The sequence below is a fragment of the Elgaria multicarinata genome, chromosome 2 (assembly GCF_023053635.1).
Source record: "Elgaria multicarinata webbii isolate HBS135686 ecotype San Diego chromosome 2, rElgMul1.1.pri, whole genome shotgun sequence".
NCBI classification, from domain to species: domain Eukaryota; kingdom Metazoa; phylum Chordata; class Lepidosauria; order Squamata; family Anguidae; genus Elgaria; species Elgaria multicarinata.
Genome location: NC_086172.1, coordinates 12,364,744 through 12,378,973, shown reverse-complemented (window position 1 = coordinate 12,378,973; position 14,230 = coordinate 12,364,744). Strand labels below are relative to the sequence as shown.

General features: G+C 41.9%; 1 protein-coding gene across 1 annotated transcript in view; it reads left to right on the top strand.

Moving 5' to 3' along the window:
* RAMP1 (receptor activity modifying protein 1) overlaps window positions 1–11,670 on the top strand; it is a 547,734-nt gene extending 536,064 nt beyond the window's left edge. Inside the window, exon 4 of the mRNA XM_063116031.1 lies at window positions 10,919–11,670. Within this exon, the coding sequence (XP_062972101.1) occupies window positions 10,919–11,174 (256 nt within the window). The 3' untranslated portion in view covers window positions 11,175–11,670. The remainder of the gene's footprint in view (window positions 1–10,918) is intronic.
* Window positions 11,671–14,230: the final 2,560 nt, after the last annotated feature.

The window sequence follows — 14,230 nt, the reverse complement described above, 5'->3', positions numbered from 1 at the left end:
TTCTGTAAATCATCCAGAGAGCTTTGGCTATGGGGTGGTATAGAAATGTAATAAATAAATAAATAAAAATTAAAAAATATGGTATTAAATAATATGGCATTTGAATTAGGGGTATAAAAGAAAGTTTTGCCTGATGGGTGAGGTTCCTGCCTTCCATCTCAACTCTAAAAGAACATCTTCTTTTTGGTGGAAGAGGGGACAGGGGCTCTGCCAGTAGATTTGTTCTAAGTCCTATAGTTTTCTTTCTGCTTCTGTATTATGAAAGGTGTGTGTTAAGAAATCATTATAATAAAAAGTACTTTATTTCACTCTAACTGGTTGTATGTGTAAATAATATATTTGTATTTGAACTCAGCATTTTATTGTGTCAGGACAGTGATATATCCTGTCTTCACAACAGAATGAAATTTAATAGGGATAAATGCCAAGTTCTACATTTAGGAAATAGAAACCAAATGCACAGTTACAAGATGGGGGATACTTGGCTCAGCAATACTACAAACGAGAAGGATCTTGGAATTGTTGTAGATCACAAGCTGAATATGAGCCAACAGTGCAATATGGCTGCAAGAAAGGCAAATGCTATTTTAGGCTGCATTAATAGAACTATAGCTTCATCTATAGGCCTCATCTAGAGTATTGCGTCCAGTTCTGGGCTCCACAATTCAAGAAGGACGCAGACAAGCTGGAGCGTGTTCAGAGGAGGGCAACTAGGATGATCAGGGGTCTTGGAAACAAAGCCCTATGAAGACAAACTGAAAGAACTGGGCATGTTTAGCCTGGAGAAGAGAAGATTGAGGGGAGACATGATAGCACTCTTCAAATACTTAAAAGGTTGTCACACAGAGGAGGGCCAGGATCTCTTCTCGATCCTCCCAGAGTGCAGGACACGGAATAACGGGCTCAAGTTAAAGGAAGCCAGATTCCAGCTGGACATCAGGAAAAACTTCCTGACTGTTAGAGCAGTACGACAATGGAATCAGTTACCTAGGGAGGTTGTGGGCTCTCCCACACTAGAGGCCTTCAAGAGGAAGCTGGACAACCATCTGTCAGGGATGCTTTAGGGTGGATTCCTGCATTGAGCAGAGGGTTGGACTCGATGGCCTTGTAGGCCCCTTCCAACTCTGCTATTCTATGATTCTATGATTCCTAGCCCATGTCAAATTCTAGTAGACAGTTTGGCGGGGGCGGGGCGGGGATGCTGTCATAATTCTAATACCTTTCACTACAAGTCCCATCAGCCCTACTCAGCATAGTCAGTGGAATCAAACATCTGAAGGGCCACAAGTTGTCCATCCCTGATATGGATAAATAACATCAGTAATAATCTGTGTTAGTGTTTGACTTCAGAACATGTCTTTTCACATGTGGGGGGTGGGGACAGCAGGGACCATGTGTTGCCCACACCTGGTCAAGAAGCTGCAGCAATACACATTATGTTGTTGATGTTGATATACATATTTAGGTGAAAGCCTAGTAGAGGTGCTTGTGGTCATTAAACCCATTCATCTGGATTATAATATGTAACTCATTTTAAAATTATATGTATTTAGTTAGCACTTTAAAAGTGCAAAATATTGTCTGGAAAGCAGCTCTGACTGCTGCACACTGGCTTCTACAATGTGTTGTATGTGGAATTGCCCTTGAAGACCTCTCGGAAAGGTCACTTGGTCCAAAATACAGAACTTAGAGCATCTCTACATTTTGAAAAAAAAACTTGCTGCCTTCGATTTGTTTTCTTTGTGGAATTATGATTGGCGACATTACAGGGCCGGCCACTGGTGGCCATGTGATTTGAATTGAATACTTCTCTCTATGTGCTCCATTCACTTTAATGGGACATCACCACCTAGTGGAGGAATTATAGCACAACAAGTTTACACACTGGGAGGATCCTGCTGTTTCCCAGATATTACCACATAGCAAAAAAGCCTGTCATAAGACAGGTGTAGAGGAGCAGTCTGGTGAGGAGGTTGGTGGGTTTTGGCCCCTCTGCTAGGCCGGAAGCTCCTGGCAGTTCTCTTTCTTCAGAACTTGGAACTTCCATAGAAGGCCGCAGTTCTGAGAAACGTTGCTAGATGGCGCCAGAGGGCAAAACCTAGAAGTGGCTTGGAGGTGCCCTCTGGCCTTCTATCTTGGAACTTCCATAGATGGCAGTTATTTTTCTTGGAACTTCCATAGAAGGCCCCGTGAGCTCAGAATTTTTAAACATGCAAATAGGAGAGAAGGCAGAGGCAGTGGATTGGCCTATAAGTGCAAATAGGAGAGAACATGCAAATAGGAGAGAAGGCAGAGGCAGTGGATTGGCCTACTGGTTGGCGATGTCATTGTGACATCACCAACCAGTAGGCCAATCCACTGCCTCTGCCTTCTCTCCTATTTGCATAAGTGGCTTGGAGGAGGCCTCTAGGCATGTGTGTGTGTGTGTGTGTGTGTGTGTGTGTGTATATATATATATGGGGGGTCTTAAAGCAAAATTTCCAGTGGATAGCAGAGGAGCATCCTGGACACTGATGACATTGTGTGATGTACAAACTTTCACGAGTGGCCCATCACAAGTGTGCAATAAATTGCTCATTTAGAGAAGCTCTTAAGTTGTTGACTGGCATGGGCTATAAGGAGCATAACCTGTCACTGTGGAAACACCTTCACTTCTGAGTCCAATTCGAGGTGCTGGTGCTAACATTTAAAGCTATATTGGTTGGGATGAGTGCATCTGCCTCAAGGACCCCTTGCTTCTGTGCAAACCTGACTGTGCTTTAAGATTATCTCATGAGGGCTGTTTGGAAGGATGCTGGAAGTTGTAGGACATTTTTCTCTCTAAACATGCATAGGGTTGCACTTTTAATAGATTTTCAACCAGTAATTTTCCCCACCAACGAGCAGGTTTTAACGTATTCCAACAGTTTTGAACTTGTATTTTCGTTTAAATGGGATTTTATCCACACTTTTAAATTTGCTGCTGTGTTGCTCTTGCTTTTGTATGTGTTTTTCATTGTTGCACTTATTTTTTATATTTTTCTCTTGTAAGCCACCTTGAACAATTTTGAAAAGGCAGAATATAAATCCTTGAAATAGATGTATCCATTGGAGTCTACTGGTGGACCACTGGGTAATTTTGGGTGCGACATCTAGTCATGACTAGGTGTCCCTTGATCTGATACAATAAGGGACTTCTTATGTTCTTAAGCAAGAGTACATATTCAGGATCACTTAATGCAGATTAATTATGCTTTAACTGTCAACAGAGCCTGATAATCACTTTCACTTTGTTAAGTTAGCACACATTCAATTGTATCCAATGGTTTCCTGCTACCAGCAGAAAGGGCAACACTGCTGCAGCCCCCCCCCCCCCAATGCACCTCTAAATCTGTTCCGGTGTTTGAGGGACCCCTACTAAAGCAGGTTGGGGGGGAATGGAGGGATGTAGGAAGAGGAGGGAAACAGGAATGCCCATCATGTGAGCAGATATCCACTCATATAACACTGGATTTAATCCATGGCCCGACCACAGGAAACCCCCTTTTTTTTAATAGTAAAATTGCATAAGACAGGTTATTTATTTATTTATTCATTCCATTTTTATACCGCCCAACAGCCGAAGCTCTCTGGGTGGTTCACAAAATTTAAAACCATTCAAAGTATAAAACAAACAGTATAAAAACATAATATAAAATACAATATAAAAGCACAACCAGGTTAAAATTAGCAGCAGTGCAGAAATACAAATTTAAAACAGCAAAGTTAAAATTAAATTTATGGACTGTTAAAATGATGAGAAAACAAAAAGGTTTCAGACCTGGCATCTGAAAGAATATAGTGTAGGTGGTTAGGCTACCTCTTCTGTTCCAGTTTTCTGGAAATGTGTCAAAGCATATCTGGTAAACATTTTAACATTCATACTTTTTCGAAACTACTTATAAGAATGGCAAACACAGTGGGTTAGATACAGATTTAGTCATGCCTAGAATAAACCCATTTAAACCAATGTGACTGAGTTAAGTTGTATTGATTTCAGTGGGTGCACTACAAGTATGACTAAATACTTACAGTACATTCAGTGTTCTGTTTTTACCCATTAAGCAACATGGATCTTCAGAGCTCTTCAGCAACCCTCTGTGTTCACTTGTGAAGTGCTGAAGGCATGAATTCAAAAATTAAACCTCCTTGAAGGTGCTTCTTTACCTACACAAGTTCAATCAGATGCTCTTCGTTATTTGTAGCATTTATTAGAAGAGTCACACACAGTAATAGCATAACAGGTTTTAAAGACCCTCTATTAATGTGAAGAGAATTAGACTGACTTGAGTCATGAAACGTTCGGATTTCTTGGGACAGATTCTGAAGCAATTTCTTATCTGCCCTTAAATATCCTCCCCTTGTAAATTATTTTGTGTGTGGTATTTCATTCTCTAGATCTTTGGGGGATTCAGGAGCCTGAAGCTGCCTCTGCTTTCTTTTTAATATCACTGTAGCACAATGCAGTTGCATGTGTGAACATCCTTGTTCTGCAGGATATATTAATCTCTCTGCCAAGTTTTATTGTAAAGCGATTTCCCTGAGGAGAACTATTCAGCCACCTTTCCAACTGCCCAATTTAACGGCTTCAAAAAGCTTTTGCCTGCTATTCATTCAGTATCTTTTTACATTGTATTCATACAACTTTCATATATTATAAACAATCACTAGAAAATGTATCTTTTAAGGCAAGTCACTTCATAAACAGTTGCTAGTAAATGTATCGTTTAGGGCAATTCCCTTAATAGAATAAATGTGCTGCTTAATTTCTGACAGGCACTTCTTATAGCAAAACTGAATTTTATGAACTCCATGATAGTAGCAAACAGGGAATAGGAATGACTTAAATACTAACATTTTCTCTGCAATTTTGAAAAAAAAAGGGTTCTGTTGTTGTCATATTGTTAAGGTAAGTACTTTATATCTTGTGTTAACCTGTCTTCCAATAACTTCGGAAGAAGTTACTACCAAATTTAGGAAGGCTCTTAAAAACCATCTAGGGGTGATTCATTTTTAGTTCTAGTTTTAATTTTTTAACAATCCCCACCACCATATCCTTGTTTCTCTATGGACCTTAGAATTGAGAATCAAAATGTTCTCCATTTTCTGTAAGCTGTCTAGCCCCAAGGCTTGCAAGGTTTTCTGTGACATTACGGCAGCAGAGCCACCTTGGCCTTTTTAGGGTCACCTTGGCCTTTTTAGGGCATAGTCCTCTTTGTTCTTCTCTGTTCAGTATACAGTCGTAATACACTGTTCCAAAAGACAAGTTAATTGTCATGAAGCAAAGCAATCTTACATTAATTAAATTGAGGCAGGCTAGCCTTGCCTTTTTTCCACACCGTGTCAGGTTAATCTGATGACAAGCAAAGATGGTTCAAATAGTAATACCGAAAGCTCCTGTCTGTAATGCACTGAAGTGCCAGCCAACTTTTTAAATGGCTTTTACGTCCTGACAAGTTAATGACATTTCTATTGTTTGTGTGTGCTGTGAAAGCTTCAGAAACCAACTTTACTTTCCCCTGGGCAACAACTGAAGAACCTACTGAAAAATCTAAACAGTGTCTGCATTTTGAAATACCATTTACTCCAAAGATCAGTAAGACACATGCAGCTGTAAAATGTGATTGTTGTGCAAGTGTAACATGAATTCTTGTCATCTATCATAACATGCATGAAATAATGTTATCAATATGTACTATGGTACTGTAGACACATGGGCCAGGATCTACTGCATTTCTAACCATATATGCTTGAGGTTGAACTTGAGTAATTAGGTTTTATCTTATTCGTCACAGCAAGAAAGACAAATCAGTCTTAAACTATCCTACAGTTGTGTGTACACAGCCTCTGATTTGCCCATTACAGGTTTTCTGGATTTGCACTTGTTCCCTATTGAAAAGTCTCTAACTTCATTTCCCCGCACAGCCAATAGGAATCTATTAAGGCTGGTCTATCAAACATGAGGGCGGGGAATCTAATCAGGATATTTGGGGCTACCGCTGCCACTCCCTGCACAAATTATCACTCTTCAGAGCTAGGAAGTGATGTCCAATGGCTACCATTCCATGCCCCCTGATTCCACTTCAGTGTCAAGGAGTATGGGAAGAGTGGAATTTGGCAGCTAATACTGGCAAATTCCAAAGGTAGAAGAATATGGATTGGATGGTCAGGGTAGTGGGTGGCCAGACTTGGATAACAGGGATGGTTAGTTGGCCATAGGGCTCAGATGGTACAGAGACCCAGTGGAAAGGATATTGATAGGTTAGATAAGGATAGACAGTAATGGATAATGAGGTAATTTTTAGTAAGTATCAGTCCTACTACTGGCTCACCCGTACACCAAACCCATAATATTTTTTCTAGGGTGAGGCACATATGTCGTATATATCTTGCAATATATCAGTAAGCTCAGAGAATGGTTCCTTTTTTGTTTTCCCACCAACTGCCTTCCCATCTTGTCCACAGAGGCAGGCAGGACTTTGAGAAAAGAACATTCCAATTGTCATAAGTTCAATGAGAAACAGCTACAGAAAATGGTGCCAATATTTTATGCAGAGAAAAACATTTCCTCGAGTTAAGAACTGGAGACATTTTGATCCTTCGTTTGATGCCTTATGACTTACAACTTGCTCAAACATAGCTGTGAGCTGAATTCTGGTGCTTTCCCTTTTTTTTTTTTTGATACTGAGAATATTCTCTTGGAGATCCCCTCCCCCCACTCCTTTACATAAGACCATAAGAAGAGCCCTGATGCTGGATCAGACCAAGGGTCCATCTAGTCCAGCACTTTGTTCACAGAGTGGCCAACCAGCTGATGACCAGGGACCCATAAGCAGGACACGGGTGCAACAGCACCTTCTCACCCATGTTCCCCAGCAACTGGTATATATAGACTTACTGCCTCTGATACTGGAAGGAGCACACAACCATCAGGGCTAGTAGTCATTGATAGCCTACTTCTCCAGGAATTTATCCAACCCCCTTTTAAAGCCATCCAAATTGGTGGCCATCACTACATTTTGGGGGAAAGAATTCCATAGTTTAATTATGCGCTGTGTAAAGAAGTACTTCCTTTTATCTATCACGAATCTCCCACCAATCAGATTCATGGGATGACCCTGGATTCTACTATTATGAGAGCGGGAGGAATTTCACCCCACCCCCAATCCACCTTCTCCACAACATGCATCATTCTGAACACCTTTATCATGTCCCCACTTACTCACCTCTTTTCTAATCTATACAGTCCCAGATGCCATAATCTTTCCTCATAGAGGAGTTGCTCCAACCCTTGATTAGTTTAGTTGCCCTTTACTGCACTTTTCCAAACTCTACAATATCGTTTTTGAGGTGCGGTGACCTGAATTTTATACAGTACTCCATAGATTTGTATATGGGAAGTATGCTCTTCGCAGATTTATTTTCAATTCCTTTTCTAATTATACCTAAAATGGAATTTAGCTTTTTTTTACAGCAGCTGGACACCAGGGGGTGGGGCGTGGGGCTTTCTTCACAGCGCCAGGTTGGCACTGCTCCACTGCCAAACCCCGCGCTATCCCTGGTGAGTGGTGGTGGTGGAGGCAAGTTGTTCTAATGAGGGTCACCGGGCCCTGCCCCTCCCCCATTGGCAGCTTCTGGTGCTCAATAGCGGCTCCGCGTGAGGACAGACCAGTGAAAGAGCCAGGCTGACCTTGCTCTGGCAGAAAACGTCAGGCTAATTCCCTGACTTTTCAGCCGCTCATCTTTTCCCTCTTTGCCCTGGAGTGGTTTTGAATCTGCGGCTGCGTCATCAAGAACCTTCTATGTTACCCTGTTTTTAATCAGATCTTGCCACTAGCTTTTATCATCAGACTTCCTTTTTACAGAAAAATTAAAGGACAAATTCATTTAGTACATGGATTTTATTAGTTATCAATTAGAATTCCAACACAAAGTACAAAGCATATCCAGATCTATTCTCTCTCATATATATATATATGGATGCTTTGTATTTTTATTCTTAATACTTTAATCATAAAAAATGTATTGGCTTCAAGATAATGCTGCACCAACATTTATATCACTTACATTTGCAGTTTTGAAGATGATAGGTGTATGATGTTGGGGTGAGGGGGGTTACAAAATTTTTGATGCAGGTTTGGCTCTACTGGTACTGAATAATATCATCAGTGGTTGCAGCCACTCATTCAAAACTTTCTCTGCACCAACAAATGCTCTTAATGGGGACTTGACTGACTGTAAATTATACTGAGGAGTTTCTATTTTTAATCATTGTAGTGTCAGTTACTCAAAAGTTGAGATTAAATGCTCCTACAAACACAGGATGATTTATCCCTGTCACATGAGAGCAACCTGTCATAAATAGTTTGTTTTATTCTTCAATCTGTGGATTACTTAAAAACTAGACTAAATACCCCAAAGCATATATACAGCACAATCCCATGCATGTTTATTTGGAAGTAAGTCCCACTGAGTTCAGCAAAGCTTACTTCCAAGGTTGCAATCCTGTATGTACCTTCTTGGAAGTAAGTCCCATTATTCAATGAGGCTTACTTCTGAGTAGATGTGTATAGGATAATCTGAGTGACACTTTCAAACCGTGGCCCCCACCTTTCCACCATACCCAGGTTTCCAGGGAAACCTTTTACAGCTGCAAAGCCATGACAGGGAGTGTGAGAGCTACTCCCGTGAGAAACTCTGGCAGAGATAAGCTTGCAGAGACATTGACATTCTAAAACTATTCAGAATAAATCTACCTATGGACTTATACCTATACCTGACACATATGATGGCTTGCTCCTTTCCCATGAATTCTGCATGAGCTGTGGTTCTTCTTACTATTGGCATTTCAGTGAATGCTTCTGTTCTTGACAAGATTTCTTGCTCCTATTTTTATTTCCTTAGTTACTATGTAAATCAGTTTTCTGGACTCTGTTCAGCTCTTTCATATATTCCTGGCACAGTACCAGTGCATTTCCCCCACACTTCTGTTGTTACTATGAGCTCATTTACATGATCAGAGACACCAGCACTGGTTGATGCGAGGCCTCTAAGTCTTACCCAATTATTTACCTATGCAAGGAGGCGAGGATGTATTAACCACATCCTCTTGCTCTTAGGTCACTGTGCATTGCAAATATCCACCACTTCAGGGTCCAAAAAATAACTCTTCGATGTGGCATCGGTCAGTTATTCTCAGATGAAACAGAAATACTCTAATTACATCTATGAAGCATCAGTTTTATATCGCTTTTACTCCCCCTGAGCACATGCTTAATGGAGAGGAGAACAGTATCATAATGGTTAGCCCTGCCTTAACCTACTCTACTTCCACACTTGGATCACAAGCTCTACATCGGGATCTATGTGCGTAGATTCCAGCATGCACAAACACTATGCCATGATTGGTGTGTAAATCACAAAGCTGGAGCTGATGCACTTAGGTCCCTATGCAGCTATTATGATCAACACATGGACATTGGGCATCTGGAAGGATGGGGAGTGTGTGGGCAATGGGTGACCATGATCCTACCCATGCCCCATACATCCATTGAATGTCTGTACCAGACTTTTGCCTTTAAGACAAAAATTTGGGGAAATGATGCTTGTCTCAGGATCACAAATCCAGGGTAATTTGAGAGCATAAATCATCACTCTGTGCAAGAAGTGTATTTGCCCAATTTTACCTAGACATTAGGGCCATAGCTAGACCTAAGGTTTATCCCAGGATTGTCCTGGGGTCAAACCTGTTCATCTAAGTGCCACACAGGACATCCAGCGCTCAGGCAGGGACGAACCGGGGATGATCCTGGGATAAACCTTCGGTCTAGCTATGGCCTAGGACTTTTTAGAGATACTAAAAGCAATTATTAACAGGGATTCTGAATGCTCAGCACCTTAAAGAAGCTTTAATCCTACTTAATTTTTGCGTGAATTATTCTCAGGTCCACTTCACACATTTTTAGATGTACACATAAAGATTTGTACATCTATATGAAAAGTACAGTGACCCAGTTCACATGTTGCAACAACCCATGGTTAACAAACTGTAGGTTAACTGTTTCCTGGCTGTTTGCCAACTCCAGCTGTAGCCAGAATGAACTAAACAACCCAGGGAAACTTTGTCACTTGGTCATATGTTATGATGTTTAAAACTGGAACTCTTGAGTTGTTGGGGGAGGGACAAACCAGAATTGGAACACCTGGTTTAACATTATTATTATTATTATTATTATTATTATTATTATTATTATTATTATTATTTTTATTTCCCGCCTCTTCCTCTGGATCAAGGCAGGGAACATCATAAAGTACAAAAATGTTATAAAAGACATAAAACTGATTAAAACATATAAAACTAATACATTATTAAAATAACAGCCAGACTTCTTAAAATTCGACTGTGTAGGCTTGCCAGAAGAGACCAGCCTTTATAGCTTTTTTATATTCAGAAAGACTGTTGAGTTGGCAAATCTCCTCCGGCAGGCCATTCCACAATCTGGGAGCGGCAGAAGAAAAGGTCCTCTGGGTAATAGTTGTCAATCTAGTTCTGGATGGCTGGAGTAAATTCTTCCCAGAGTGTATGGGGCAGATTGTACAGGAGAAGGGCATCCCGCAGGTAACCTGGACCCAAACCATGTAGGGCTTTAAAGGTAATGACCAACACTTTACATTTTGCCCGGAAACTAATTGGCAGCTGGTGAAGTGATTTTAAAGTTGATGTAATATGGTCACCGCTAGGTGTACAGGTGACCAACCTGGCTGCCATCTTTTGCACTAGTCGAATGTATTATACTCAATGGCAATTCAAGCATTGCCTCTGTGTAATCTGTGAAGTTGCCATCAATGACTACATCAACAGACATTTGTTTAACACGTTTCTTCTTCTTCTCTTTTTCAGCTGGTACGAAGAGCTTACCAACTGTACCGTACTGATAGCTAAAAAACTGGATTGTTATTGGCCAAACCGGCTAGTGGATGAGTTCTTCACAGTGATCCACAAGCACTACTTCAAAAACTGCGCTGTCTCAGGAAGGTCTTTGAGAGACCCTCCTAACACCGTTTTGTGCCCATTCATTGTGGTGCCCATTTTTGTCACTCTGCTTGTGACGGCACTGGTCGTGTGGCGAAGCAAACGCAGTGAAGGCATTGTCTAAGCTTCGTCTGTACCTGGAGGCACAAGGCAAGTCAGTGAAGAGGTACCCACATGCGAAGGACCTGGGACACTGAAATTGGATGCCTAGCAAGCTGTAATGAGAACAGTTTTGTTGCTCCTTCTACAAGCGAAACACCAAAAAAGAAAGGAGTACAGCTAGACAATATTCAGTGGTAGAAAACATCCTGCTACCTAGAGAAAACATTATAGCTATCCACATTTTCTAGAGGACAAACGCTTTCCTAAAGCCAAGACAATGCGCCAGGGACTAAACTACTTTTCTCAATATCTGAAGCCCTTTCATGTATCCACGTTTGAGTCTTGTTGGAGACATTTCTGCACTTTTGCCTCCCCTCTTTGAGTTCTTCAGATTTACCTTCTCTTTGGGTTATCCTTAGTTTTGTCTTAGTAATCTTCCTGCTGTTCTTTGGTCATTACCTACCCATATATATTTCCTTTAGGACTGTAAGCTGGTCTTTAGGTCAAGTAATTTGAAAAGAACAGAACATTTTGTTGGAGACACACACAGGCAGCTGTGCATCTTTAGGAGCGTGGCCATTCACATGCTGTACATGCCCATATAGCCTTTCTGGAGTGGACATAAGAGGAGCACACCTCCATCTTTATGAGACTGAGGCCCTTTCTACACCTAAGGGTTATCCCAGGAAAATGGAGGGCTCGTCCCTGCCTGCTCCCAGGATGCCCTGTGTGGCATTTAGATGCGCAGGAACTATCCTGGGACGATCCCGGGATATAGGGCTGGTGTAGACATGCCCTGAGAAGTGACCAGAGCTCACAAAAATCAGAACACAACATTTATTTTATACAGGTGGAAATTTGTATTTTCAGCATTTTTTTAAGGAAGTGGGGGAGGTTCAGTACAGGAGAATAGCATAGCAAGATATTTGCTACACTTGCAGGATATTTGCCTAAACAAGCATAAGGGATTGGATCCGGACATGGGCCTTTGCTAGACCTACCTGAAAATCCAGGGGAGAGGAGGGGAGACCTCGTGTTGTGAATAATGTGAGATTTCGCCCTCGTTTACATGCAAGGCACGACGAGCTCAAGAGGAGAGCTGTCGCGCCCGCCATTTTTTTTTATTCTTAAAGAGGCAGGAGTGGTCCATTGATCCTGTGAAAGGTAAGTGGGTTTTTTTAAATTTTACCAACTTTCCCTGCTCCCCACCCCCCAGCCCCGATGGGCGCAGCACGGCTCCCGGCTCTGCGCAAGTAATCGCAGTGAACCGGGAAAAGCCACGGAAATGGGTCACATGCTCGTGGTCTCAGGCTCAGCCCGAGACCCCGGGAAAAAGTGGGCCCAAAGTGTAGGGCTTTATTCCAGGGCCAGGGAGGGATGATCCCTCCCTGAGCCCGGGATAACCCCTGGTCTAGCAAAGGCCTAAGTTATACTAAGAATAAACCCATTGAAATTGAAGGAAGTTAGTCATGACTACATCCCATTGATTTCAATGGATCTACTCTAAGTATGGCTAAGTATAGAGCCAACCCAAAGTACACAATAGGAAGGCTAGTGTTGAGTGGGGTACTAATTAGGACAGAGTCAGGATAAGTTCTAGACTGCACAAGTTATTTGCAGTGCATTCAGGTGCAAAACCCACAAAAAACCATCTGGTGCAGGCATTGACGGATTTACAGTGGGCGAGGTCTAGGAGCTCCAGCAAATTACTATTTATATATTTGCCAGTAGTCAGCCATTCTACAGAAATATTCTTAATTAAAGCATAACTTAGAGCTTGGAGAAGTTGGGCTTGAATGTTTCTTAACTCTAGTAATTAGTAAAGAAATGCTTGGCTACTTTGGATGCAACAATTAATGGCCGGTTAACTTTGGTGGAATTCCCTATGAATGGATGTCAAACAACCATTTTTTGTTGTAGGAGGAATCCAGCCTGGTATCTGAGAAATTTATCTAAATCGAGAGCAGCACAGAATGCAGCACCAAAGGGTCCAGGGCAGAAAATTGGTGCCTCCTTTTCACAAACTCAACTTGCCTGCTGCTCCACTGTCCTTCAGGCACTGGGAAGGCTGTGCCACTCCCCGCTGCCGGGTGAACGTAACTCTCACTGGCCAGCCCTCTGGTGGCTCCAGTGCTTTCTTCACCCCACCTCCCATGTATGTTTTCCTAGCAAGCGTCAGTTTCTGCTAGATTAGCATTGGCTTCTGCTAGGGCAACATCCCCTAACTCTAGCAGAATTGCATCATTGGAGACGACGGCATCTGTGCCTGAGAGCTGGACTCACTTTTGAGCCTGCGCTGGAATGAATGCGCCCCATGGCTTGACTCAAGTTCTCTTTCAAATATTTTCACTAGAGCATTGCCTTAAAGACAGTGCGACTCTTTGAGGAATCCATGCAAAAAGTTCTGTGTTAACAACTTTTGTAGTGCTTATTTGCATATCTTGTTCAAAGCGCAACACTAAAATAACACAAACCTCAGAAGTAGAATACAGATCAAGGCAGAACAAGGAAGGGATGGACTTTACCAACCTAGTAGCATAAAATAGAAGAAATACTAGGAAGATTGGTTGCTGTGAACATACTCTTAAAAATGAAAATGAAAATAAATAGATGAGCTAGGCAGTCGTGATACAAAATACAAATACCGGTTAGACAACTGTAAGTTGATTCTACTTGGCTAGACAGATCAGCAGAGAGTACGCAAAGCATAAAAGGGTTAAGTGCCCTTGCCTTGGGGGTGGGGGTGGGTGGGAGGGATTCAGCTCAAATGTTCGGGCCTTTGGTGGCCGTAGCTCAGACCCTAAGAAGGCACACGGGACACGACATGGGAACTAGGGCGGCAATGCCTGGCAGATCAGTGGATAAGAACATAAGATCAGACGCCCTTGTCTACTTCCGCATGGGGGAAGCCCACAACGTGTGGATCCCAATGTGATGCTTTCCCCTTTCTCTGATTCCGTCCTGCAAATAAATGTAAGGATCACAACACAAGGCCGTTTGTGTGATAGCAGTGTGAAAAGAGAGGATGCTAAAGCAGAGATAATTTTTTTTGGCTCCAACATCCCAAGTTTAAGAATG